Source organism: Eptesicus fuscus, chromosome 15, assembly GCF_027574615.1.
Source record: "Eptesicus fuscus isolate TK198812 chromosome 15, DD_ASM_mEF_20220401, whole genome shotgun sequence".
Classification (NCBI taxonomy): domain Eukaryota; kingdom Metazoa; phylum Chordata; class Mammalia; order Chiroptera; family Vespertilionidae; genus Eptesicus; species Eptesicus fuscus.
This window is the reverse complement of record NC_072487.1, coordinates 52,241,960-52,268,765: the sequence shown is the minus strand read 5'-3', so window position 1 is coordinate 52,268,765 and position 26,806 is coordinate 52,241,960. Positions and strand designations below refer to the sequence as shown.

The window sequence follows — 26,806 nt, the reverse complement described above, 5'->3', positions numbered from 1 at the left end:
ATATCTCCTCCCCCCCCCCCCCCCCCGCCCAGTTGGCATTTCTTTTTGAAAGCTTCTTGAATTCAGTACATCTTATATGAAACTCGTGGTTTTCCTCCCTGTCCTATTCCTTCATCCACCCCAAACCTGGACCTCTTCATATTTTCCTTAACTAGAAAATGGCAGATACCACCATCCTCTCTGCTGTGCAAGTTAGAAACCGGATTCATCCTCAACATCTCCCTCTCCTTAACCTCTCTATCCAATCCATTACCAAGTCCTATTGCTTTTACTCCCAAATGTCTTGAGTTGACCACCATCATCTAGGATGAGGTAAAACTGCCTCTCACCTGGACCCCCACAACCATCTCCTAACTGGTCTTCCTGCCGCCTCTCTGGCCCGCCTCCAACATGATCCCAACATTGCAACCAGAGTGATCATTTCCAAATATAAATCTGATCACACCGCCCTCATGCTAGAAACACTCTAATCACTTCCCATTGTACTTAGAATAAAGACAAAACTCCTTTGCACAGAGCCCCACAGGGCTCCTCCTGGCCTGGCCCTGCCCACCTCCCTGGATAGCTCCACCTCAATTCACTGCAGCCACACCAGCCCTCCCGGTTACTCACACTCTCCGATCCTCCCCCCAACACATACACACACACAGAGAGCCTTTGCACGTGCCCTTGCTTCTGCCTGAAATGCTCTCTTGCATCTTCCAACAGAACCCAGCTCCATCATAGCTTCCCTGAAAAGCCAGGATCTCCGACTCTACCCCCTTAAAAGCCTTCTTCTGCCTGTGTTTTTAGTGCGGAACGTAGGAGAGCAAGTCAAGAAATCTGCTGACCGCCTCAGTCCCCTTTGGGAGCTTGTGTAGGGGAGCAGCCCAGTTCCTCTTCCATCCCCTCCTCAGCCCCCTCCTGCTTTACTTACTGATGGGATGAGGGAGTAATGGAGAAAGAGTTCCATGTCCACCAAGCCAGCACAGGTGCCATTTAACTGCCGCGTCCTGGAAAATGGCCAAAAAACACACTCATATCATCAGTCGCTGCTGCGGGCATTGGCCCTTCGGTCCTGACCATCACTGTCGGGAGTCTGGCTTGCAGTCCACTGAGATCATCTGATCTTTTTCAATTTTGCTTTCTTAGTTAGAGTCAGTACTGCTCATCTGTGATGTACCTTCCCTAAGTGGATTAACCTTTTTCCCGATTTCTTTCTCCACCCTAAGCATCTATCCAACCGCCCTGCTAACTGGGCCTAACTGCTTCCTTTCCTGATGACACAGTCAGGGACAGATTCAGGTCCTGTGGGGCCCAAAGCTTATATCATTTGGACATCCTTTTCAAATGAAACTACAAAATATCTTACTTTCTCCACATTTTAAGGAAAACATATCACCAGGTAAACACTGAACTAAGGTGCCCCCTGCCCCCCTCCAGCAGCCCTGGAAGGGTCCTGAGGAGCCAGCCCTGAGACTTAAGTTTCCATAACTTTGCAGGAAACCAGCCTTTGGACACAGTTTTCCATAACCAGAGGACAAGAAGCGTCAGCTCGCTTCTGATCCACGCTGGGCCCTTGGGGCAGGACAGGGGTTATCTGGACCATAGAGTGTGGACTCTGTCCTCTCCTGGCTTCAGTCTGCAGGCCAGGGCTGCTGGGGTCTCACGTCTGAAACATGTGACAGACAGTTCTGTGACTTCTCTTCAAAGGGACCTCCTTTCTGGGGCGCTCACCACACTTGCTCGTGCTGCTCGGACTTCCACCGTACCAGCTCTGCATGCTCGCACACCTCCAGGTCTCCGCTCACTCTGTTCCCTAGCCCAGCAGCATCCATCCAGCCGCCTCCTGTGCTTTCTTCCCTGGCCAGCTCCTACTTTTCCCTCGGAAGTCTCAGGGGAGAGCACTCTGCTGGGGAGCCCTTGAGCATGACACATTGCCCCATACGTCTTTAAAATTCCAGTGCTCCCCAGTTTTGTCTAACGATGAGTCTGAAACATCCTAGAAGTGGAGGGGGTCGGGGGGAGCTTAAGCTGTCAGCAATGTGATAGAACTGTAAAGCGCAGACTCTGGCTTTCAGGAAGGTCAACTGAGCACATACATCAGTCTCCCCTTCCCGTACAAAACCATCAGATGTGATTGTTTTTAAAAAGAAAGAAAACATGGCCATATTTGAAAGCAAGAAGAAAATCTATCAGAAAATCTTGCAGACTCTGAGCAGTGGAAAGAGACTGGGACCAGATCAAAGAGAAAAAGCATCAGCCGACAAGGTCCAGGCTGTGGGGCCAGTCGAGAAGGCGTGCAGGAGACTGAAGCAGGATGGGGCTGCCCACTGACCACAGAATGATGACCTGGGATTTCTCGGGTACCCAAGCGTCCTCCCACCCCGGTGACCAGCGGGGCAGTGGTGTTGAGATCTCCGGGAGTAGTACATATGATCACGCAGAGAGGCAGTGCCCAGATCACAGGTGGCACCTGGGAGGGACAGATGAAGCTCCTGAGGCACCCCATCTAGGGGTACATCCCACCCCCCTGCACTGAAAGAGGCCTTGGTACTGGCAGCAGCTGCCACTCCCCCGCCCCCCAAAGCTAATATCCCAGGGGGAAGCTCCATCACAAAGAGGAGCACCCAACCAAGAACCACCATCTAAGGAAGATTACACCACAGAAGGGAGCCAGAAATTCAACAGACAGAGGAACTTACTCCTGAGGAAAGGAAGTCAATGCAGAATAGAGGAAATTCTCTGTACAAAGACTTAATCAAGGAGGAAGGAGAGGGGTACAAAAAGCAACAGCAGGCAAAGAAATTAGCAAAACTTACGGTTGATACTGAGCACAGAATTTTAAATATATATTTATATGTAATGAACTTATCCTATAAATTTACATTTATAAAAATATATAAAAACTAGAGGCCTGGTGCACGGATTCATGCACTGATGGGGTCCCTCAGCTTGGCCTGTGCCCTCTTGCAATCCGGGACCCCTCGGGTGATGTTGGTTGGACTGCCGGTTTTGGCCCGATCCCCACAGGCCAGGCCAAGGGACCCCACCAGTGCACAAATCCATGCACCAGGCCTCTAGTATGCATATAAGATCTTTGGTTAATCTCTTCCTGCCCTCCCCACCTCCCCCTTCCCTCTGAGATTCATCAGTCTGTTCCATGTTTCCCTGCCTGTGTGTTGAACATCTGCCCACTGGTGGTCAATGTGCGTCATAGCTACCAATTGAATGGTTGCTCAACTTTTATATATAGAGAGAGAATATAAATATTTATATATTTACATTTATATTATTTACAATGTAAGTAAATTTATAAATGTGAATTTATTATATAAATAAATTTATATATGTATATATAGACCATTTTTAGAAACACAACTACTCAAAAGACCCTCTCTGAAACAAATGTTGGAGGAAACTTTCAAGCAATAAGAAAAATAAATCTAAATGGAGAGGGATTTAAAAGCAACCATGGCCCAGCCTGTGTGGCTTAGTGGTTGAGTGTCAACCTATGAACCAAGAGGTCCCTGGTTTGATTCCCGGTCAGGTGAGTTCAAGGAAGGTGGATAGTGCAGCCCTGTAAATAAGGGGTCCACAGCCACGGAGGCTGGTGCCACTGGCCACGCTTCCGCTCCAGCGGCCACTTCGGTGGACACATGAAGCATGCACCCAAGTCAACCCAATTCAGGAAGCCACGGAGACCACTGTCTTGGTCTCTGAGACCCTGGGGCTTCCTTGTGGGTCCGGGGCTGGTGGGGCAGGTCTGGTGAGGGGTGGATAACACCTGCTGGGCAGCAGCAAACCAGCACCCCCAAATGTAGAAGGTCCACTTTCAAGTGGTGATGCCTTGGAAATGCGTTTTATGATATGCTGTTAAGTGGAGAAAATTATAAAACTGTAGGATCCCAGGTTGTGAAGTGGTGGAACTAGTAGAGATCATTTTACTTTCTTTTTCCCTGAAAACCGCCTCAGTGTTCAGTGAGTATTGATCCTCACTTTATCCCCTGCCTGCTTTTGAATAGCTCTGACCAAAGAAAAGGAGACCCTCACCGGCTGTGTTTCTAACTCCTCAGACCCCAGATGGTTTGCTCCTCTGTCTCCTGGAGGTCTCAGCCATTCTCCAGGCTGAGCACCCCACCCCAAGCCTCAATCAAGTGCATATTGTGGGCAGCCAGCCTGGCATCCCTGGCCTCCTGCTAGGTGTGGGGTGTCAGGAGCTCCCCTACCCTGTACTCCTGACCACACAGTGGACTGAAGTCCTTCGCCTGGTTAACCAGTAGCCAGAGCTGCTGCCCACGCCTGGCCCCGTGTCCAGTCTTCCACTTCCATGCTGCTAGCAGGGTGGCTCAAAGCATGGCACCCTTGCCCAGAATGGCCCCACTGCCCTCCCAGCCGCCGGCCTCCTCTGAGGCCTCATGAAAAGAGGCCTAGCCAGGAAAACCAGCGGAGTTTACCCCAGCCCTGGTGCTAAGTGCCGTGGCTCCTAAAGTCAAGGGACTCATGGGTCTCCGTCTAGTCAGTGGTTAATTGCAAAGGTGGACTGCTTGGGACTTAGCCCACTGTCACAGCAGCCAGCCCACTGTTTAGAAATGTCTTTTTATGGGTCTGTGTCCCCAATGGATGGAGAGCTTCTCGGGGGCATTCATCTCCACGGGCCCAGCTCCTAGCCTGACATGTGGCACTAGCAGGTGCTCACTGATATTCCCTACATGGATGGATGGAGAGCTAACATTTCTCCAGGGCCTGCTGTGCACCCAGCCTATCCTTTAAGGGTTATCCTTTTATTATGAACTAACTTCACCCTCACAGCAGCCCTGAGAGAGAGGTACTGTTACCATCCCATTTCACAGGTGAGGAAACTGAGGCATCAAAAAATCAGGAAACTTGTCCAAGCTTACCCAGGTGGTGAGTTGGGGAGCCAGGACTTAAACTCTGGCAAGGTGGATGATCACGTAATTCCCAACGGTCACATTCTATGTCTCGTCAACCTAATTTTCTGTTCCTATGGCCAGGGCAGTCTGAGCTCTCCTGGGACAAAGCTGTGAGAATCGCAGGGACTTGTGAAGATTTAAGGGTAAATGTGTGACAGGTCATTTGTGCACAGCATAGTAATTCCACGGGGGGCGGGGGAGTAAACTTGTTTTTGTGAGTGAAATCCATGGTGAAATGACAAGCTGTCTGGAGGAGGGGGAGCAGGTGGGAGTACCAACAAAATAAGACGGCCGTGCGTTGACAATTGTTGGAGCTGGGTGATGGGAGTAGGGGTGTTCTTTACACTAGTCTCTCTTCTTGTGTATAAGCTTGCACACTTTCCTAAAAAGAAGTTTCTGTTTCTTAAATTAATTAAAATTAAGTCTATGACTATCATACAACCCACATAGGCTGCCTGCCACCGTGCCTGCCGACAGTGTCGCTGGCCCACCCCCCTCTCTCGCCCCCCCGCCATCGCCCTCTGGCCTGCCTCTGACAGCCTCCCCAGAGAGTCGCCTGCATCTATCTACCTCGCTTTCTAATTGCCTGTTGGTTTGTCTCCGTCTGTCACTTCCTGTGACTCTGAGAATCAGGGAAAAGTTCTATAGTTAAAGGCACACTTCCATTTTCTTCCAGAGACTCTCTTCTCTCTGTGTGTCCAAATCTGTTTTCTTCTTTGCCTCAACCTCTTCCATTCATTTTGACTTGACTGTGCAGCTAGGAAAGGTCAGCTCTGGGTCAGTACCCTCCTTCAGAGGGCGTGTCTCGGGGTGTTTCTATGCTTGTGTGGGTCCTCAGGTCGGCCTGGAGGGAAAAGCCTGGGATGTGGAGACAGACACCTTGAGATCTCGGGTGAATCATTTCTCCTCCTGAAGCCTCGGTTGCTGCATCTGTAGAATGGGAGTGATGCCATCACTTCCCTAGGTCGTCAGAGAATGAGTAGGAACGGTGCGTTGTTAACTGAAACCCATGCTGGTTCCCGGGCCTGCTCCCACCTTCCCTACAACTACCTCCCACACACACTGTTTCACAAGGTGGCAGTGGGGACTCCAAGCAGCAGCCTGGCCCCCAGCAGCCTCTGGGGTGCCCTCCTGGGGTGCCACCCGCATTATCGAGAGACACAGGAGCCACTGTACCAAGGAGCTGGATACCCTGGCTGGGTGCCCTGGCTCCACAGACCTAGCTGGTTAACCATCTCAGAGAAACAGAACCCGCGTGGCCAGGTCGGCAACAGAGCTCTCCACTGGGGCCCAGCTGGGGACCTTCCTGGAGCCCAGCTACAGGCACCGTGGGAAAGAAAGGTGCTTTACAGCTGACACAGCATCCTCCTTCTCCAGGCCTCGCGGGAACCTCAGAGCAAGGTCAGAGAGAGGCTGTCACGGGCCCACCGGGGGCTCACACACAGGCACTAACTTAAGCCATGAGGGTTAGAGATTAGGTATCAATTGGCCTTTCGTGTCTGGCCTGTCTTTATTCCATTTTCTCCCAGGACCTCCCTGTTTCCTCCTCTGTGCCCAGATCTCTGTTTATTCTCCTGTGCCCTGACCTTGCCCATTCATTCTGAGCTTACACTATGGCGAGGAAAGGTTGGCTCCAGGGGGCACCCTCCTGCAGAGGGTGTGTTTCAGGTGCTTTCACACATGTCTGAAAAGTTTGCAGAGAGCAACATGAAAGAAAAAGAAGACAGAAGCCCGCTTTTCTACTCCCTACCAGGCCTAACTGTCCAAGAAAGCAACATTTGTTTTCATTTCTTTTCACTTAATAAAATAATAATAATAATATCTATCACGTATTGAAGGTTTGCCACAGGCTGGACATTGAACTAAGGCCTTTATGGTTATTATCTCACTTAATCCTTTCACAGCGTAAGCAGTGTGGACTCTTATTCCCACTTCATGGATGAGAAAACTGAGGCTTAGAGAGAAAGAAGCAAATGCCCAAAGTCACTCGGCTAGAAGGCAGCAGAGCTATCATTTGAACCCCTGTTATATTTTCTGTACAGGAAACATTTTCACACACAAAACTACATCAAGACATTGGACAGGGTTCTGTGTCTGTGGTCCTTGGAGAAAACAGTGACGCCCTCGCTTCACTGGGCAGACAAATCTGAACAACATGCTCAGGCCCGAGCCCGCCCAGCTGGCCCATGTCCAGGGGGATGACCGTGGTGGAGAGAAGGTCCTGAGAGGGATGCGTGGGGAGCGTGGTGCTGACTCCAAATAAAAATAAATGTCAGGGGCCCAAGGCCACACTGGCACCTCAGGCGGGCCAAGTTCTTGGGGTCCAGCCCACACTTTCCTGGGTCCAGACCATGAAGCCAGTGGACTGCCTCCTGGTCATCTCCTTTTGGATGTCCCACGGGCACTCCAGTCCAACATGTCCCAACTGGACACCCCTCCAACCTGCTCCTCCTCTGGGGGCCCTCACCTCCGGAATGGCACCATCATCCACCCTTTGGTCTGAGCCAAAGACTCAGAGTCAGCCTCAACTCCTTCCTCTCCATCACTCCCATTCAAGCCCAGTGAGCTCATCCTCTCCGATCACTACCAAATTCATTTAGCCTTTCTGATACATCTCGATCCCTGCAGCCCCCTGCTTAGTCCAGGCCACCGCCATCTTCGCCTGGACTTGGCAGTAGCCTCCTGCCAGGTCTCCCACCTCCAGCATTGCCCCTCGCCAACCCATTCCCCACCCTCTGACCAACTTCCTAAGAGTCCATGTTCCAGCACATCACTCCCCTGGGTCCCTCTGAGCCCAAGGAACCCAGCTGGAGAGGGAAGAGAAAGAGACCAATTCCCTTGGGCTTTCTAGTTCATGCCCCTACCCACCCAGCTGACTCCCTGCTCTCGGTCTCCCCGTCCTTCCAGCCGATCTCTGGTCTGTTTCCCGTCACGTGCCCTTTTCCATGCACTGCTCTCCCTCCCTCCTGCCTGTGCCTGGGACCCCAGGGATCTCCGTCTCCAAGTGACTCTCATGATGCCTGTCTGTGTTCTCATGCCTCCTTTTCTCTCTCTGCCTTCCCAGCATCCCCCGACAATCTAAACAGATACACTATAACCCCAGAGAGCGAAGGTTCTATTTTGTGTATATCTGGAGTAGTCTTTTCCATTCTTAGTTCTCAGACATTTGCATGGTTGAATGAGAACTCTTGATTCCTGACATCTGGGCAGGGCTTGACACCTCTCAAAGTCCTGTCACATTCTGTTCTCACTGATCTCCACAAAGCTGTGGGCTAAGAAGGACAGGGGTCATTACTCCCGATTTATTGAGATTTGCCAGAAACTGCAGAGCCAGGATTCAAACCCGGGTCCTCTAACACCACACCTGGACTCTTCCCACTCCACTCTGTGGCTCCAAAAGGAAGATGAAGGAAATCTGTTCACTCACCCAAGAACCCTATCCACGATTCCCTCCTCTGTGCCAGCCTGCTTACAAACTAGCGACACCAGGCCTTTCTCCCGATCTCCCTGAGTCACCAACATCAGAGGAGGAACCCCTTGCCTCGGAACTCACCTCTCGGTTGTGGAAATCATCTCGGTGGGAAAGCACCACCCGCAGCCCCAGTGAGCGATCTGCTTCTCAGGTTGTCCTAAGAGCTTCTCCAGACGCTTGGTTACGACTGCTTCTGCCAGTCTGGCGTTCCACCCAGTTCTCTTCACAGCACCCAAAAAAACTCACGGAAAAGGCAAACAGCCAGTCAAACATTTACCAGAGAAATCGAAGCAAGCGGGTGGCCTTCTTCCTTGTTTCAGAACACGGCTGGCTCTTCTTCTGCTCTTCCTCCCCTTCTCCCACTGAGTCAACAGGATCCTCCCTCCTACTTCCTCTCTCCTTGGGCCCAGGTTGTCTCTGGTAGGCCCCTGCCATAAGCACTGGCCCGCTGAGCTATCAGCGCTTTGCCCAGCTGAGGCCTCTAGCTGGCTGTAAAAATTATTACCAGCAATCAAGTAGGACTGTGCCTCAAGCCATAAACGAGGAAACTGGAACCACTCACTGATTTTAAGATTCTCCTGGGAAACAAGGCTGCCCATTTGCTGGGAGAGAGGGTTGGAGACAACTTAAAAATGGAACCCACAGATGTGGTGGAGGATTTCTAAGTTACCATTAATTGCCCGTGGATTCTAAATGCCCACCCTGTTTCCAAATGATCTTCCGGGACCAAATGGCAACTAGACTCCAGGTATTCACTGCATCCATCAGCTCCTAAGCCAGCCAATGGCCCCACCACACTTTTATCACCCAATAGTTGTCTGTGGCTCCTCCCCTTCTCCATTCATTATGCCTCCTGGTGGTTCTTATCCATCCATTTGCGCCAGAGGGCTCAGGACATGGGTATGTCTTGTTCACTTCCTCCTTTTCCTTCTGCCAGCATGGAGTTGGCATTCAGAATGGTGGAGCCACAACCTGGAAGGAGCCTGTGTCCCTGAATCAACACTGCAGGAGAATAGGAATAGCTATTTTAGATTTTACATGAATAAGCAATAAAATTCTATGTTAGAACCATTATACACTTGGGAGTTGGCTATAGCACCTAGTTCTTATCCTAATCAATACACTGTATTTTCCATTCACACTGCTTCTGCCCCAGATCCAGCCCTCTGCACCTCCTGTCTAGACTATGGTAAGAGCTCTCTAATGGCCTTGCAGCTTCTAGGCTCTAGGCTCAGTGCATACATACACCTCCGCGCAGCACAACTCAGACCTGTCACACCCCTGCCAAGCATCGCCCATACTCTGCACTCCCTACTCGAGCACTCCAATCCAGGCCTTCCAAGAAGTTGTTTTAACCCTCTTTTCCAGCCTAATCTCCCCTGGTTTCCTGCACACATCTACAGGTTTAAGTTGCTTATTCATCCTTAAACATAGCTTTTCATTCTACTCTGGATCTTCAGGGAGCAAGGAACTCAAATTGCCCTGAGTTAAAGGGGCTTCCTATTACTCCCCGGCAAGGGCTGGGATCCAACCTGGGAAGGTGTTGGCCACTGAAGCCGTTCTTGGGAATGGTTCCTCCCTTCTCACGGCCAATGGGTTTCTCTTTCTCTGATCTCTCTCCCTCTTGGTATTCTGGCTTCAATCTATTCTCTCTGCGGTTCAGTCCCTTTGCTTCCTTATGATTTCCACTCTCCCATGGTTCCAACTCAGCACTGTCCTGACTCCAGCTCACATCCTCCTTTCAACGTCCACCCCCAACATTCCCTGGCTCCTTTCCAGGGTTTCCCCAGGTCTAACTACTGGGAGGAAAGATCTACCCCAGTTTGTCTTTTCCCCCAGGTAGGACACAGGCTAGCCTATGCTCTTCTGTCTCTGGCTCAATCACACACCCCTTGTATTAGTTTTCCTAGGGCTGCCATGACAAAGTGCCACACTCTGGGTGGCTTAAACAACAGACATTCATTGTTTCACAGTTCTGGAAGCTGGAAGTCCAAAACCAAGGTGTCAGCAGGTTTGATTTCCACTAAGACCTCTTTCCTTGGCTCGCGGAAGGCTGCCTTCTCACTGTGTCCACACACAGCCTTTCCTCTGTGCAGGTGCAGCCCTGGTGTCTCTGTCTGTCCTAATCTTCTCTTCTTATGATGCCACCAGTCAGGTTGGATTAGGGCCTACCCTAATGGCCTCATTTTAATTTAATTAGCCCTTTAAAGGTCCTATCTCCAAATATAGTCCCGTTCTAAGGTACTGGGGTTAGGGCTTCAATATATGAGTTTGGGGTTGGGGGGTAGACACTACCCAATCCATAACACCCCTGGTCTAAGCAGCTCTGGTGGAGTAGAGAGGGTCATGGAGGCAGTGAGCAGGCACCATCACTGACAAACTCAGGCCATTGGTGTTTTCCCACCTTGATCCCTTCACTCCCACCTAGAACATGCTCTCCACCTCTGCTCCCCACCATCGTCTTTATTCATTAAGTCCTACCTCAAGCGTCGTATCTGACATGAAGTGTCTCCTGATCACCAGGTATAATCTCATTTCCCCTGGCTTGGTCTACATGTCTTTTACAGCATGTATTTAGGCCTTCTTCATTTGTTCATTTAACGCATAGTTGTGGCGAAACAGTCTGGTGCAGTGGTTCAGAGTGTGGACCTTGGGGCCACCTCCACCATTTACTAGCTGTGTAACTCTGGGCAAGGTACGCGGTTAAGCTCTCTGATCCTCAGTTTTACCTGAGATAAGGCACACCTGCTTGATGGACATGTGAGGTTGAAGTGACCTAATACGCATAAATCCCTCAGGAGGGGGCCTCACGCGCAGTCAGTGCTCAGTGACATTAGCTGTTCCTGGGCGCCTGTCCTCTGCCAGGTACTGAGTGCATGTGACCACACAGTCACATCACAGCTCAGGTGTCCAGGTCTCAGTTTCCCTGCTAGTTCACAGCGGCTAAGCCGCCACGACTCGATCTGATGTCTCTGGGATACAGGGGAGGCCGCATAAGTGCTGGTTCTCAAAACTGAAAATCATGGAAGAAAAATGAAAAAGACAGAAATAGAAAGATGGAGTACAACATAACTCTCTTCCTCGATGCCTAGAAACAAAGAAACACTGCAAGTGTGTTTTCTCTGGAACCAGGCCCTCTCTGTGCCTGGAAGGAGCCGTTCTTGGTGCATCCATGCCGCGTCGTTCAGGGAAAAGACTTGCCAAGTGCTGCTTCTTCCAGGGGCACGGAGATGGTCTCTCTTTGGGGAGCACCCACCTGCCGGATGCTTCCTGGCTCCACGGCTCAGGCTTCAAATGGACCTTCCAAACTCTTATCATGTTAGCTTTTCCTCGCAATTCCTCTCTTCACACCATTAAGGAAGAGTCATTTTGAACTGCCACTGACCACCCTGGGGAGGTTGGGAAGGCAGCCACCTTAAAGGGGCAGAAACACTAAGACACTTGTTATGAAGTGTTTAAGTTCAGGAAAATTCCATCCATCGTAATAAGGACCCATGTCTAAGGGGTGACCATGCTGCAGACATGACCCCTTCTGAACCTGAAGCCACACCTGTGTAATAGATTTAATTTTCCCTCTCCCATACTTTCTCAGTTTAGTGTTGAATCAAAATGTAGAACTTACATGGATCCAGAGACTAGGTCAACATTTGATTTGTCTCTACCATTCCAACCTAATGCAAGCATTTTTGAATACTGCCTCTCCTATCCAATGTGCATTGATTCCTTTTTAAGGCTTTGGGGCATTTGAACACTTTTGCAGAATTCATCCAGGTTATTGATTTAAAAAAAAAACACAACAACAACTGAATAGAACAGAGCCCTAAAGCACTCCACTAGAGACCTCTTTCCAGGAGCCAGGTAAGGATGCTGCAGGCAGTCGGCAAAGTGCGGAAAGAGATGACTGACTACACCCGAACCCGGGTTAGGAAGGGTTACTGTGTTTAGCCCTGTGTTCAGCAGGGTTCAGAGTTCCGGTGACATGATGGAAGGAAATTCAGGAGTCCATCACAAAGACTATGCTTGTCTCTCAAGTGTTGGGAGCTTATCGCAGGACAGCCTCTATTTATTCTGTAGATCTATGGCTTAATTATTAAGCTCAGAAACAAAGTAACCAAGATATATGGAAGACCTCGTGCCAGTTCCTTGCTAGTGATATGGGTAGCTTTCTGGGGTGGGTATGACCTTTGACTAAGAACATTTTTCTCTCTTTGAAAAACAATGAAAACGAACCTGTATTCCTATCCTGTCCCTTCTCTGTCACAAACAGGGCTGGCTCCCCCTGCTGGCAGAATGAAGACAAATTCCTTAGCTGGGCATCCAGTGACCTTCGTGACGGGACCTCAATTTATTGTCCCAGACTAGACTCAACTCTGGATTAAGTCCACAGGAAAGCTGGACTGACCTCTCCGGTGCCATCCTCCTCTCCTGCCCTCTCTCGTATCACCGACATTTACAAAGCACCCATGTGCCAAGAAGTATGCTAGTCCCTGAGGACAGACACACATCTTGTGCCCTCTTCCCAGGTCGGCCAAGATCCTGGCTTAAGCACAGCATCCTCCCTAGGGAGGGTTTTGGTGCTTTTCAGTTTATCTCAGATGGAATACAGAGGAGGAGGGACAAAATTACTGCGCCAGAAGGCAGGCTGGATGCACGGCTGAGGTGCTGCTGCACAGGGAGAGACAGGAGCAGCAGATCAGACCCTGCAGAGGCCATTTCTAGAGCCCCAGGAGGGGGGCCCCTTTAAAATGAAGGCCAACCAAACTGAAGCTGGGGTGACTCTGTATGCATTTCTCTTCTCTCCTCTGGACCGAGAGCGCCTTATCCCTGCACTGTGGCTCATTTGTATTATTAGAAAACATTTATCAAACTAATGAATTAGGAACGTCACTTTTAGATCTGTAATCCCTGGCTTGTCCACAAGATGGCGACTTGCATGGGTGGCACAACAAACCTTGCATTTTGGTGGAAGCCCTAGGAAGCTGAAGGGAAGAATGGAGAAGCAGGAAAGGCTTTCTGCAGACTTACCATCCTCTGCCCCAGCCCTGGTGGGAACATGCTATCCCCTCCCCATCCACATTAAAAGTATCTGCCTGTCAGACAGTCATGCTGCCAGCACCAAGCCTGGATTCCACCACACCCAGCAGGCCAGGCAAGGCCGGTGATCTGGTCCTCTCCAGCCTCACCTCCTGCCTCCTGAGCTTCCACACCCCGACACAGCTCTGCAGCTGGCCTGAGCTTTCTCCTTGCTCCCCACTGTGCCGTGTTCTCTCTGGTCTTCCTGCCTTCGGACACACTGTTCCCTCTCTCTGCCCTCCTTCCAGACAACTCCTCCTGTCTCCCCAAGACTCAGTTTAGGAAGCACCTTTTCCAGAAAGCCTCCTTAACCTTTGCCAGACAATAGACAGGCCTAAACTTCCTTCCCCGCTGAGAATCCATCCTCACTTTTTCCCATAATTCCATGGGCCCACAAGTGTTGCCCACAGTGTTAACTGGCTCTCTGGGAGCCAGAGTTCCCGGGGCTATAGGCTTTTGGGCAGATTCTAAACGGAAATGGATGCCAATCATCTTCAAAGCTTTGGAATGTTTTCTCCACCCAGACATCACAGGCTCAGGGTTGGATAACTGCAGTTTTTGTGCAATTAAACGCGGTGCAAAGTTTAAAAGCCCGAACCTAATCCCAAATATATCACCATATCTCATTATAACCCAAATCACTCCTGACCATGAGATGCACCACGACTTTATGTAGTTTTAAGGGGGGGAAAGCGAATTAAACAATCCTCTACTAATTGTACGAGAGGCCTGATTTCAAGATAATAATAAGTGGGGAAACTGTGAGAAATACCATAGGGGAAAACCAAGCACAGAATAATGTACAGGCATGCTGCTGTGTGTGTGTGTGTGTGTGTGTTTAAAGAGAGGGGGCTGTGTGACGACACTTTTATAGGCATACAAATTCCCGGAAAGACACACCAACAACCCGATAACCAGTGCCCTGTTGAAGCTGGTCTGGGGCATTGGGTGGAAGGGAATCTCCCTTGACATCATTACATCCATTTGTAAACTTTGACATTTTAAACCAGGTGTTCCTTTTTAAAAATAAAACTTTGAAAAATACAAAATGCCAAATAAAATGGCGCATCCTTCTGAGAGGGTTAAGGAGCATAATATTTGGAGGCGGCCTTGGATCTGGAAACCGTGCACACAGTATACAATACAGACTACATAGGGACTTCGGGCAAGTTCCTGCCCCGGCTGCGCCCCAGTATCTCCAGGAGCCCTTGGGTGTCAGACTGCGGAGCGGCCAGGCGCCCACCGCGCTGTGCCGGCCCCGGGCCCAGCGGCCCTCGGCGGCGCCCCGCGGTGCGGGCCCGGCCAATCAGCGGCCGCGGGGCGGGCGAAGTGGCGGCGCCTCACGCGCGGTGCGGAGAGCGAAGCAGAGGCGCCTCTGCCGTCCCGCAGCGGACGATGCCACGCTCACCCGGGCTCTTGCTGCTCCTGCTGCTGCCGCCGCTGGCCCTGGGCCTCGGGCTCCTCGGCGCGGGCGGCCGGCGCCCCGACTGCGGTCCGTGCCGGCCCGAGCGCTGTCCCGCGCCCGCGCGCTGCCCCGCGCCCGGGATCCCGGCGCGCGACGAGTGCGGCTGCTGCGCGCGCTGCCTGGGTGCCGAGGGCGCGAGCTGCGGGGGCTGGGCCGGCGCGCGCTGCGGCCCCGAGCTGGTGTGCGCCAGCCGCGCCGCCGGGGCGGCGCCCGAGGGCACCGGGCTCTGCGTGTGCGCGCAGCGCGGCACGGTGTGCGGGTCCGACGGCCGCTCCTACCCCAGCGTTTGCGCACTGCGCCTGCGCGCCCGGCACGCTCCTGGAAGGCACCCTGGCCACCTGCACAAGGTGCGCGATGGCCCCTGCGAATTTGGTGAGTCTGGTGTCTGCCCCGCAGTATGTCCCCCTTTCTCCCCCCAACTCTGCACCACGATGGGCAGCGCTGTCGAAGCCTCCGTTTTTCCTTCAGGATCAGTTTTTCTTGCCCGGCAGGGTGCTCAGAGAGACTGGGGCAGGAACTCACATCCTGCGCCTGCCCTCCCTTACCAAGCTCATCGCATGTTTTCCTCCACAAGACTGGGAGTTTGGGAGTGGGAGGTCCTCTCTGGGTCCAAGTGGCCGGCGTGGGTTGTTTGGATGGAGCGGGAGGGGACGTGAAGATGCCAGAGGAGGAGGAGAGGACCTCCAGACCAGGACTCGGGCGCTACTCAGGACAAGTCAGACCTTTGGAGACCTAGACTCTGAAAAGATTATAGTGCCGTCAGGGGCAGACCCAGGTTTTGTGGAGCCTAAGGCTTAATACAATTTAGAGGGTCCCACTTGAAAGGAATCGAACGTCAATCATTGCTTGGAACCTAGAAACTTAAATTTCATTAACATCACAGTACGGTTGTTTATGGGTGCTCTTGCTGCCCACCCTCTCTATGTAATTTTTAAAAATCAAACAAAGATAAATCAAAACATTAGCAAAGGAATACCCAGAGATGCACTCTGCCAGCCCACTAGATTTTGGAGAACGGCCCCTTTCTACGCTGCCTGGAGGGGCCCGGTGGAGAGTCTAGGGTGAGTCCCCAGGGGTCCAGCTTGGGGTTTTGGCCTAAATGCCTAGGTCAGTGTAGTGACTTCAGCTCCAACAAGGAAGCCTTGGGGGTGGGGGAATGCCTCAACAGGCATCGGGAAGTTTCTAGTATTATTTTCCCAAAAGCATTCCAAGCAGGTGCATGTCCCGGAGACCGGTGCTGGAGATGGGGCAGGAAGGCTCCTGCCCCAGAAACATGAAGACGGTGTTTCGTGCGCCTCCTTGGAGCACAGCAAAGTCACCGATGGCTATTCCTAGCTGGGGCTCCCATGCAGGAGAGAGCTGGCTGGTTCTTCCTGTAATGCTGGTTCCCTGAATGACCTTGGGCTGGTCCCTTCCCCTCTGGGGGCCGTGTCAGCCCCCCGAGGAGCCACTGTTGAGGTCCCTTTGTTTCTGCCCTGTGGCGTTTAAACAGTCCTGTCTCCTTCCTTTTTCTAGTTCCCATCACTCGTTTTTTTTTACAATCTGCTTTCCTCAGCAGTTAATTCACGGGCAGTTCTCTTTGTCTCCAGACAGGTAACACTTTCACTCCACGTGCAGGAGACATAAATGCTGACCAGGTCCCCAGAATCTACTGGTGTGGAAGGTCTCAGATGGTTTTCCCCTGGAGCGGTATTCTGAGAGAGAGAGAGAGAGAGAGAGAGAGAGAGAGAGAGAGAGAAAGAGAGAGAGAGAGAGAGAGAGAGAGAGAGAGAGAGAGAGAGAGAGAGAGAAAGAGAGAGAGAGAGAGAGAGAGAGAGAGAGAGGCCTTGAAAATATTTAAGATGTTTAGACCAAATCTACTATTATGGGGAGGAGCCTGAGGCTGGGGGTGGGGGGCAGGGGACCGGCCAGGGTGACCAGTAAAGCCTGACCAGCTCCCAGGTTCCCCTCCACCCTGTGCTGGGCTCTTTCAGGACAGGACTTGATTGTGTTAAGTTAGGCAGGTGGTGGTTGCCATGGTTACCAGCGGGAGGCCAGATGGCAGATGGAAACCCCATACCCCTAATTCATTGAAAATTACCGAATGACAAGTAAATGTGACAGCCCCTCCACTCTGATCTATGGGCCCTGAGGCGCGCCCCGGGCACCAGCCCCCGGGTGAAAAGATGCTCATGGAGCCACATGGAGGCAATACAGAAGCTGCTCTTAATGGTCCCGTTAGTGACAGGCATCAGGCCTCCCCGGAATTCACCTCTCCTTTCCCACCAGTAATTGTCAGCCGAGGCAGACCCGGCACTGTCTTCCCGCCGCTTCTTGTCCTGAGACGCATGTGTGGCCCCCACCCCTGTGTCCTGGTGGGGCATGAAGGTGTGGACGGGCTCTTTCCCAGCTAGACCATGGCAGGGGCGGCACCTCCCTCTGTGCTGCCCACCGCCACCCTCTATGCGCCACCCTCTATGCAGAGGACGCAGCAGGAGCACTTTTAACGACGCCCCTGGGGACCCTGGTTGAAGGGAAGCAGACCCAGTCACAGCAGCAGCTGTTCTGCCTCAACACTGGCAATAAAGCCAGCCCTCCCCAGCTCCTCACCTACCCCTTCACTCCGCGGCGAGCTTCCCGCTTTGACAGAGCGAAGCCTCCGAAGCCTCCGTAAATATGTATTCCGCTCTGCACAGCGGGGGAGGTGTTCTTACACGTGGTCCCGGGAGCATTTGGAAACAGTTTTCAGGCTTAAATGCTTCCCTTTCCTCCCGTGCTCTGAAATGCCCCAAAATGCCTGATAATGAGAGTCGTCCTCTGATTAGCACACGTTTATTGAAGACCCACTGTGTTCCCACATCTGAATAATTATTTACTGTTGGAATATATTCAGTAAATATATTGGCATCCCATCTTCTTACTCGATTTTTACAACTATCCTGGCCAGGACTCACGCCCATTTAATAGAAGGGAAAGCTGAGGCGTGCAGGAGGGGGTCTCCTGGAGCCACCTGGCTAGCTCCCAGCGGAGGTGGGGCGCCAGCCTGGGTTTTCCTGGGGCCATGCATCATCTCTGGCCCACTGGCAGCCTGACTGGGAAGGTGCCGCAGATTGGCTGCTCTTGAGTCTGGAGGGTTTCTAAGTCTGGATCTACCCTCCTGTTTTCCCCCCAAGGCTTGTTGCTGGTTCCTCTGTTTAGTGCTGGGTGATGGCTCCTGAGAGGAACAGGGGGAGGCATATGAGAGGAGCCTTGAAGGATGACTAGAAAATTCCCAGGTTGAGGGTGGGGGGCACACGGCATGAACGAAGGCACAGAGGTAGGGAGGTCCTGGGGAGGCAAAACGGTACCAAGGGACTATTGGTACCGTCTTGCCCACCCAGAGCAGTTTAAGGCAGGGTGGTGGCAAGCCTGAATGCCAGGCGGAGGGGTGACGCTTCCTGCCATACAGAATTGCCGGTTCTGTTTCTCAGCTGTAAGGCGGCATGGCATTCTGTGGTTATTGCTGTCGTTACTGTAAAAGGCCGTGTTGTTCCTCCCAGGTATGCATTCTGGCGAATTGCTAACATTGGGAGGGGGTGGGGGCCTGCAGACAGTAGGTTGACGTCCTGTTTCGAGAGCTCAATTAGATAGGAACTGGCTCCTGTGCCAGGGCCCACCAGGACACTAAGCCTCCGAAGCTTCAATAAGCTCTCAAGATCCCGCATCTTGGAAAATTTACCTCGGTTGGAAGTCCCGCTCCACTTAGAAATACGCCTTTTCGAGGCACGTGTTACCAGGTAACCAGGAGAGGCAGCGAATGCCACTTTGTGAGAGGGACAAAGAAGGGGGCCTCGTGCTCAAACGCCTTTCCAGCGGAGGGAGGGGTTTGAGGCGCAGGCTGAGGGGAGCGGGATTAAGCTGCTTCTCATCCTACATGGTAAGGTGACTATTAGCATAAATTAAAGGGCTGTTCCGTGGGTTGATCATTAAACTCGTGGTGGGGCGCTTTTTCCTGCAGGCAGATGGGGCCCTGCGGGGATGACTTTTGATATCCTTTCTTTCCCTAGCACCGTTAACGTTAAAGAAGTCTCAGAGGCATTCGGGAAGATCTTTCATTCCGGCCACCAAGGACACAGCTGATGGGGTGGGGGGACGGACCACCACACACTATAAAAATAACATCGACCCCTTTCCTGTGCACAGATCCCACAGTGAATGGCACAGTCACATTCATTCTCCCCCTTCACCCTGGAGGACGAGGGCCAAAGTCACCGTCTCCATGTGCAGATGAGGAGGAAACGGTTCGCAACTTGCCGGAGCTCCTGCGCTGGGCATTGGAGATTCCCTGGGTTCCATTTTGCCCGCCCAGTGCCGCCTTGGTTGGGGCACACCTGGGTGACTAGTGTCTGTTACCTGGTGGGTAGATGTGTGCTGTCCCAGCATTCCCAGGGCTGTTGCTGGCAGGAACAGAAGGAAACAAGTGATGAGCAAGGAAGGGCTCGAAAGACAAAGCCAGCTCATCCAGGCTGGACCGGGCAGGCACCATCCTCCCTCTTGGAAACCACCTGACTCTTGTCAAAGGCAGGTGGACAGGAAAGCCTGGCTCTTCCAGGAGTGTGGCCGCTCTGGCAGCGGTGAGGCTTTGCCCCGGGCTCGCCCGAGGACGGGCCACGGCCTCTGGAGCCTCCGGAGAGGACGCTCCGATAGGTCTGCTCACCAGACACCAGTAGAGGCGTCTTTGAGGAGACCCTCCTGGGGGAAGCACAGCCTGCCTCGTCCTCAGGTCCTCCGTGGAAGCCTTTACAGTTTGCAAGGCGTCTTGTAACTGTTCCTCACAACAGCATATGGGGAGGGGAGGGAGGATTGACTCCTGTGCCCATTTTAGAGAAGAAGAAACTGAGGGCACGTCACAATACGGGGTGTGTGGCCGAGACAGGATTTGAACCTGGTAACCTCCTGCCAGTGGTGGTCCTGAGGTTGAGTATCCCACTCCCATGAGCCCTTGGGGACAGAAGTACTGGGGATTACCTGCTAGTGGTAAGGACACATCACCCATTCCGTGGTATCTTCACAAGAGCTGTTCCCCTGGGGTGAAGCCTGGAGGGGGTTTTTCCTGGGCAGAAAAGAGCCAGCACAGCCGTGTATCCTTAGCCAGGCCTGCTGTCAGGGCAAGTCCTCGGCGGGTGTCTGGGAACTGGGATCCCCCCACCATGCCGCGCTGAGAGCAGTGCTCACTGTGCCTAAACTGAGCGAAGGAGAGCTGCCCCCCTGCTGTCCTCCTGGGAGCCTGGAACTGCGGTGTGTCGCAGGCGGAGGGGGCGCAGGTGGCCGCCCCCAACAAGGCGCTGAGTGTCGAGTGGGCTTCCCTGGCAGATGGCATTTTGCATGTTGTCACAATTTGTTGCCGGGGAATTAAGCGTGTCCCGTGACTCCGCCGGGAGAGGCTCTTGGAAGCTTGCACCTGGATTTCCCAGTCTCTGCCCCATGTGCCATTTCCCTGTGCTGACTTGCTTTGTCTCCGTTCGCTGTAATCGCAGCTGAAAGTAAAACTGTGCCGAGTCCTGTGGTCTTCCTAGCAAATCGTCAAACCGAGGGGTTGTCTTGGGGACCCCCCAACATAATCCCTAAGGAATTTTCTTATACCGGAATATGGCGTCCAAACAAAATAACGAACGTTTCACTTTAAAAATCAGTGTGGAGCCCAGCGGTGTGTCTCGTTGGTTGAGCGTCGACCTACGAACCGGGAGGTCACGGTTGTGGCTCGATCCCCAGTGGGGGTGTGCAGGAGGCAGCCCATCAGTGATTCTCTCATCATTGATGTTTCTATCTCTCTCTCTTCCTCTCCCTTCTGCTCTGAAATCAATAAAAATATATATACATATATTTTTAAAAAATAAAAATCAGTGTAGAGTTAATAGATTCAGGGTCCCCGTTCTTCCAGACACTTCACCTTTCTGAGCCTCGGTTTTCTCATTTGTAAAATAGGGATAAATGCAGGGCTGGTGTGAGGGTGAAAAGAGTAGTGTACCTGGACGTGCCATGTAAGGAGAGGGCAGGGCTTGGAGCCAGACGCCCAGGCTCATAGCCTGGCCCCGCCTTTTACGGCTGGTGACCCTGGCTGGCTCCCCCGGCTGGCAGCTGCTGAGAGGCTGGAAAGGTCAAACGGGTTAATAATCCCCGTAAGCAGAAGAGCGCCTAGCACACAGCAAGCTCAGTGTTAGCTGGTGGCATTGTTGCCATTGTTGCGGGGACGATGCTGATGATGATGACTGACTGTAAAGAGCTGTTATGGATAAAAATGTTTTCAATGTAAAATCAGACAAGTTAACATTTAAAACAGATTACTGGGACAAAGAGACGGGAGGAAAATTTTCTAGGTAACCGAACCGTCCTCTGACTTGGTCATGGAGCGGTGACACAACCGTACGCATCTGTCAGAACTTAGACCTGTACGCCAGGAACAAGGAGTGTGCTGTGTGTGAATTTAAAAAAAATAAAAATTTGAATGTCCCTTTATCATCAAAAGCTCTTTTGTGAAAGAAATGGTATTCTCTGCCATGCGAAATCAGTGGCCGAGACAGCATTTGCAAGGCAGCCTTTCCTAATTGCAGTTATTGAAAGAGAGGGCGAGGGGAATGCAAGGAGAGAAACAGGAAATGTGATTTACTGGTTTTATTCGTTTAGACCTGAAAGGGACTGATGAAATCTCATTTAAAATTTATGACTTTACGTGAACGAAAGTAAAACATGTTGATTGAGTGTCCCTTTGGAGTCCACGGAGAGCTTTGGAGTAAGAGGTGGTTCTGGTTGTCCCACCGGGCGCTGTTCCCGGCCGATTTGGGCTCCGGGGGAGGCGATGCGGGCAGGAGGACGGGACTACATCAGCCTCTCTTTGTCATCTGTGCAGATGGGGCTCCTGCCATAGAGCAGGGGCGTGGCGGTTCTCTGTGGCAGCCAGGCAGGTGGCTGGGCGCATCGGGCAGAAGCCTGGGACCGTGGTTCATTGAAGGGACGTTGACCACACTCAGGGACGTGGGTAGAGGGCAGTGCGTGAGCTGGTCAGACAGACGGAGGGGGAAGAAGGGCAGTGTCTGTATTCAATTCGCTAGAGGCCCTTGGGGCCCCCAGGGGGCTGCAGGGTTCAGAGGGCAGCCTGGGATAAACAGGTGGGAGTTACAGGGAAGTGGGTTTTTAGCTCCAATGAGAACAAGCTTTCTTACCAGCAGAGCCCTTCGAGGATGGAAGGGCCTGGCTCCGTAGGTAGTGAGCTCTCTGTCACTAGGGGCATGCAATTGGAGGCTAAATGAGCACAGGGCAGACGGTCAGGCACAGGATCTTGGGGAGAGTTAGGCCCTCTCGTTTTGAGATTCTGTGGCTCTAAGACACTTCCCCAGAGGTTTTTTTGGGGGGCACCAGCTTTACAGGGTGTGCTTCATAGTCTGTCTGAAGGAGCCAGACCAGTCTCATTTCTGCATTCTTTCACTCCTCCCCTCTCCCCTTTTCTCCCAGCCTTTTGTCTCCCTCCCTTTGTTCCTCTTTTCCTCTCTAAGGCTGGCTGGCCAGGCTGGCCTTGAGTCGTCAGGAAAGCCCCAGGAGTCTGTACACTCCGCAGTTGGAGAATGAATGTGTTTGCTCTTTTATTTGTCATGTGTCTCTTCATCCAGCCATCTGTTTACCAGACCAGCTTCTGATCCCCCAGTGCATGTTGTGTGAACTGGAACCATCACTTTCACACTCATCACATGATAAGATCAGCTCAACAGCCCTGTGACCAGCAAAACCCAGCAGAGAGTATTTCCCCACCAGGGACCCACATCTCACCTTGCCCAAGACCCCGTGGGGCCAGGTGCGAGGTGGGCCAAGCTTGCCTTCTTGTGCAGGTGAGACAGGTGGAAGCCCCTGGACTGCGAGGCAGGCTATGATTCAGCAGGTCAAAGCGGCGCAGACCCTCTCACATGCCCTCTCAGCCCTGCATGATGGGGAGCCGTCCGCCTCTGGAGCGAGGGGGTGTATTCCAAGCAGAGGCAGGAACATTGAGGGGCCGATGGAGGGCCCGAAGGCCAAGGCCCATGGACTTGACTCTTTGAGTCCCAGTGTGAGTAGAGCAGATGCCAGGCACAGGGAGTAGGGCAGAGGAGGGAGTGTGAGTTAAGAATTTCTAACTCGGATACCCACATCCTCTCCGGTCCCATCCAGTGAGCCCACACCCTCCCTCTCCTTTCTGTGATGTTCCAGCAGCCTAGATCCACACCACCCGACTCCCAGCCTCTACACGGCTCCCAGGCCAGCAGTTTTGCCATTGGGGATGGGGAGGCGGGGGAGGCCAAGTGGAGTCTGTGAGTCTGTGATATGCAAATGAGCGTCTTGAAAGGACCGCAGGGGGTCTCAGCTCCAGGGCGGACCCAGCTGTCTTAGGTGGCGTTCTTCTTTGAAGGGCCCTCCATGTGGAAAGAGAAAAGCCCATCTGTTAGTAGACTGGGCTGTTGGTGAAGCGACACAGCCCCTCCTGGAGCCCAACGCCCTGTCGCGTAGCTGAGCCAAAAGCAGATGGCACCCGGGGCCTGGGAGGGAGCTCGAGACCGAGCTCTGCCACAGACAGGCTGGTAGCTTTAGGAAGTTGCCTTTTCTCTCTGAATCCGTTTTCCGTCCGGGTCGAAGGCAGACTCTCCTCCACGATGCCTTGCCTATGAGTTTGTTCTGTGTGCGTGGAGAGCTTTGGTCTGCCACTGCCCTCCCCACGTTAGACTGGCCCAGCAGGCTCGCCGCAGTCAGGGGATTCTGGAAGCGGGGTCCTGGGTCCTGGCAAGGTGAAGGTTGTGTTCCCTCGTCTTCTTCCAGCTCCTGTGGTCGTCATTCCACCCCGAAGTGTCCACAACATCACGGGGGCCCAGGTGTACCTGTCCTGTGAGGTGAGGGCGGTGCCTCCCCCAGTCATCACGTGGAGGAAGGTATTTATATATAAGATCTCGCTCGCATGCATGTGCGTGTGTGTGTGTGTGTGTGTGTGTGTGTGTGTGTGTGTGTTGGGGGGGCAGTTAAAGGCTTTTTGTCCTTTAAGTGTGTTTGTGTGCATATATGTGGATCAGAGGATTTTAAAAGGATATCTTATATACCACTCCTCTGCCTCCAGGTTTATGCCTCAAAACGTTTACCCTAAAGCTCTCCCCAGAGAAGAGCGGTTGCCATCCTTCCTGTGGCATTTGCTCTCTTGGCCACTCGGCCGTCGAGCAAGTTCTGCTGTTTATCTAGCCTAGGTCAGCTGGGGTGAAGTGGGAGAGTACTTAACTGGCTTGGGTTTTAGGAAGACGTGGCTGGTGGCAGGGAGCCCCATCCTGTTCGAAAACTAGATCTTCCTGCAGATCAGCTGTTGAGAGGCTAGCACGGATCCCAGCATAGGCTGTGCCTCGTCTCAACAGCCCTGAGGACTTCTGACCTGCCTCTGCGAGATGGTGCTGGTGTCCGCATCTTTGCTGTCCACCAGAGTGTGTTGTCTGTATATGCATTTTGGGTTTTTAAAGCGACTGACTGACATTTTAACAGGAATAGGAGCTATTAGGGTTTTGGCCTTCCCGTCAGTGGGAAGATGAAGACCGTGAGGATGTCTGTGGGGGTTGGTTTCCAGAAATGCCTTTTCTGAGCCATTCCTATCCTCTTCAGGTCACACAGTCTCCTGAGGGCGCCCAGGCGCTGGAGGACCTGCCTGGGGACCACGTCAATATAGCTGTCCAGGTGCGAGGGGGTCCTTCGGACCACGAGGCCTCAGCCTGGATTTTGGTGAGAAGCTCGTTCGTTTTGGGTTACTGGCTACTATGGACTGGCCCTTGTAAAGCACCCTTTATATTTCTATAACATGTTACATGTTTCAAAGCTGATCTTACCCAGTTTTCATTGGACCCCATAAGAACTCTGAGGAACGCGGGGCCGGCAGTATAACCCCTGCGAGCAGGTGATCTTCTGTGGCTGGCAGAATTATGGCCCCGGAAAGAAGTCCCTGTCCTAGTCCTTGGAGTCTGTGGATGGTTTCTGTTATGTGGCAAGAGGGGAGTAAGGCTGCAGATGGAAGTAAGGTTGCTAATTACCTGACTTTAATAAGGAAGTTACCCCACATTATCTGGGTGGGCCCAATGAAATCACAAGAGTCCCTTAACTGTGGAAGAGGGAGGCAGGAGAGAGACAGCCAGAGAGATGGCAGCGTGAGAAAGACATGACTCACCATTGCTGGCTTTGAAGATGGAAGGAAGGGGCCACAAGCCAAGGAATGCAGGCAGCCTGTACACTGGAAACGTATGTTCCCCTAGGGCAGTGGTCGGCAAACTGCGGCTCGCGAGCCACATGCGGCTCTTTGGCCCCTCGAGTGTGGCTCTTCCACAAAATACCACGGCCTGGGCAAAGAAGAAGTGGCGTTAGAAGAAGTTTAAGTTTAAAAAATTTGTCTCTCAAAAGAAATTTCAATCGTTGCACTGTTGATATTTGGCTCTGTTGACTAATGAGTTTGCCGACCACTGCCCTAGGGTCTCTAGAAAGAAAGCAGCCCTGCCAACACCCTTGATTGTAGCCCACTGAGACACATTTGGACTCCAACCTCAGGAAGTGTAGATAATAAGTTTGTGTTGCTTTAAGCCATTAGGTATGTAGTAATTTGTTACAGCAGCCATAGGAAACTAATACACTTGCCCGAGACCACATAGCTGATAAGGAGGGAAGATGTCGCTTTCACATCTTCTCATAGCTTTTCTGTGCCACTCGCAGCAGTTTTGCTAAGATGAGGGAATGCCAGGTATTTGAAGGAGCAACGAAGTGATGAGACGGGGGTTCATGTTGGCCGAGTTGCTCTATATGAGCTTCAGTGTCCAAACTGTAAAAAGAGGGCTTTGGACTGGACCGCGTCCAAGGGCCGCATGAGCCTAACAGTCTGTGACTTACCTGCGAGGCTCCTGTAGCATGAGGATGACGATGCTCCCCCTTCACCCACGATCACCGTGAGTTCAAAACGAGACGGTGCGCATCAGTCCTCCCCAGTCTGTAGAGTGACTCGCAAGTGATAGAGGTTGTTCTAACAAGAGAGAGCAAGAGAGGAGAGAGCTGCTGTGGATCTGCTCTGCAGGGGCCGGGGAGCAGGGTGCCCTCGGGGGTGTCTTCCCCCCTTCGCCACCATCTCTACGAGGTTTGGCGAATCCTCTCAGAATGCAGCTGGGTCCGTGGCTTTTTCGAATCTGAGCCTCGGTGTCCACAATTGTAAAAAGAGGGCTTTAGGCTAGACAGCTTCCAGGGGCCCTGTCATTCCCAACCTTCATTACAAAAAAAGTGTGGAGGAAAGGTTTTCTCTGGTGTCCATTTGTGAAGGCTGCCTCCTTTGGGAGCCCCCGTGGGCCATTCCTTGGGCAGTAGATTTTTGCTCTTTTCATTTGCAATATTTTCCTTATAATCTATACCTATCCCCTTCCATAAGAGGACCAGGTAGCTCACAGTAAAAGGCAGGGATGCAGAGGAAACCTCAACATGAGAGCCCTGATAGAGGGTACTGAGGAAGAAACTTACATTCTTCCTTGGCAGCCAAGGCAAGAAGAGAAATAGAGTGAGCTCTAGCTTATTTTTGAAAAGGAATAAGTGCTCAGAGGTATCACCAAGACTCATCAGGACGTGGTTTTGCTGGGCCACATAGAACTCTATAACCTTGTTTGCTTTATTTCTAGATCAACCCTCTGAGAAAGGAAGACGAGGGAGTGTACCAGTGCCACTCGGCCAATGCGGTTGGGGAGGCCCAGTCCCACGGCAAGGTGACGGTTAGCGATCTGAGCACGTACACAGCCCCTCGCTTCCCAGCTCCACATGACCGCATGTGACGGAGTAAGTACATGTTCTAAGTCATTTTTGGTATTTGTACACCTGTGTCCCAAGAGATGGAGATGGTTTATAAAGATGTGC

The 26,806-nt window shown here is 52.2% G+C and overlaps 2 protein-coding genes across 2 annotated transcripts in view; one reads left to right on the top strand and one right to left on the bottom strand.

The window, feature by feature from the left end:
* LOC103286589 (stimulated by retinoic acid gene 6 protein-like) overlaps window positions 1–8,501 on the bottom strand; it is a 31,359-nt gene extending 22,858 nt beyond the window's left edge. The window contains exons 1-2 of the mRNA XM_028145988.2: window positions 8,467–8,501; window positions 917–992 (exon numbers count right to left, since the gene is read on the bottom strand). Coding sequence (XP_028001789.2) covers window positions 917–992; window positions 8,467–8,486 — 96 coding nt within the window. The 5' untranslated portion in view covers window positions 8,487–8,501. The remainder of the gene's footprint in view (window positions 1–916; window positions 993–8,466) is intronic.
* A 6,352-nt stretch (window positions 8,502–14,853) lies between these two features.
* On the top strand, window positions 14,854–26,724 carry IGFBPL1 (insulin like growth factor binding protein like 1). The gene is made up of 4 exons (XM_008141880.3): window positions 14,854–15,295; window positions 23,720–23,829; window positions 24,539–24,655; window positions 26,575–26,724. Exons 1-4 carry the CDS (start codon window positions 14,854–14,856, stop codon window positions 26,722–26,724), a joined length of 819 nt encoding a protein of 272 aa, XP_008140102.2.
* The last annotated feature ends 82 nt before the right edge of the window (window positions 26,725–26,806 follow it).

What these genes read in the sequence shown, in the direction of transcription:
- IGFBPL1 (XM_008141880.3), top strand. Translation starts at nt 14,854, where the DNA reads ATGCCACGCTCACCCGGGCTCTTGCTGCTCCTGCTGCTGCCGCCGCTG. An exon ending in CGATGGCCCCTGCGAATTTG is followed by an intron (nt 15,296 to 23,719) that starts GTGAGTCTGGTG and finishes GTCTTCTTCCAG; the next exon opens with CTCCTGTGGTCGTCATTCCA. An exon ending in AGGCCTCAGCCTGGATTTTG is followed by an intron (nt 24,656 to 26,574) that starts GTGAGAAGCTCG and finishes CTTTATTTCTAG; the next exon opens with ATCAACCCTCTGAGAAAGGA.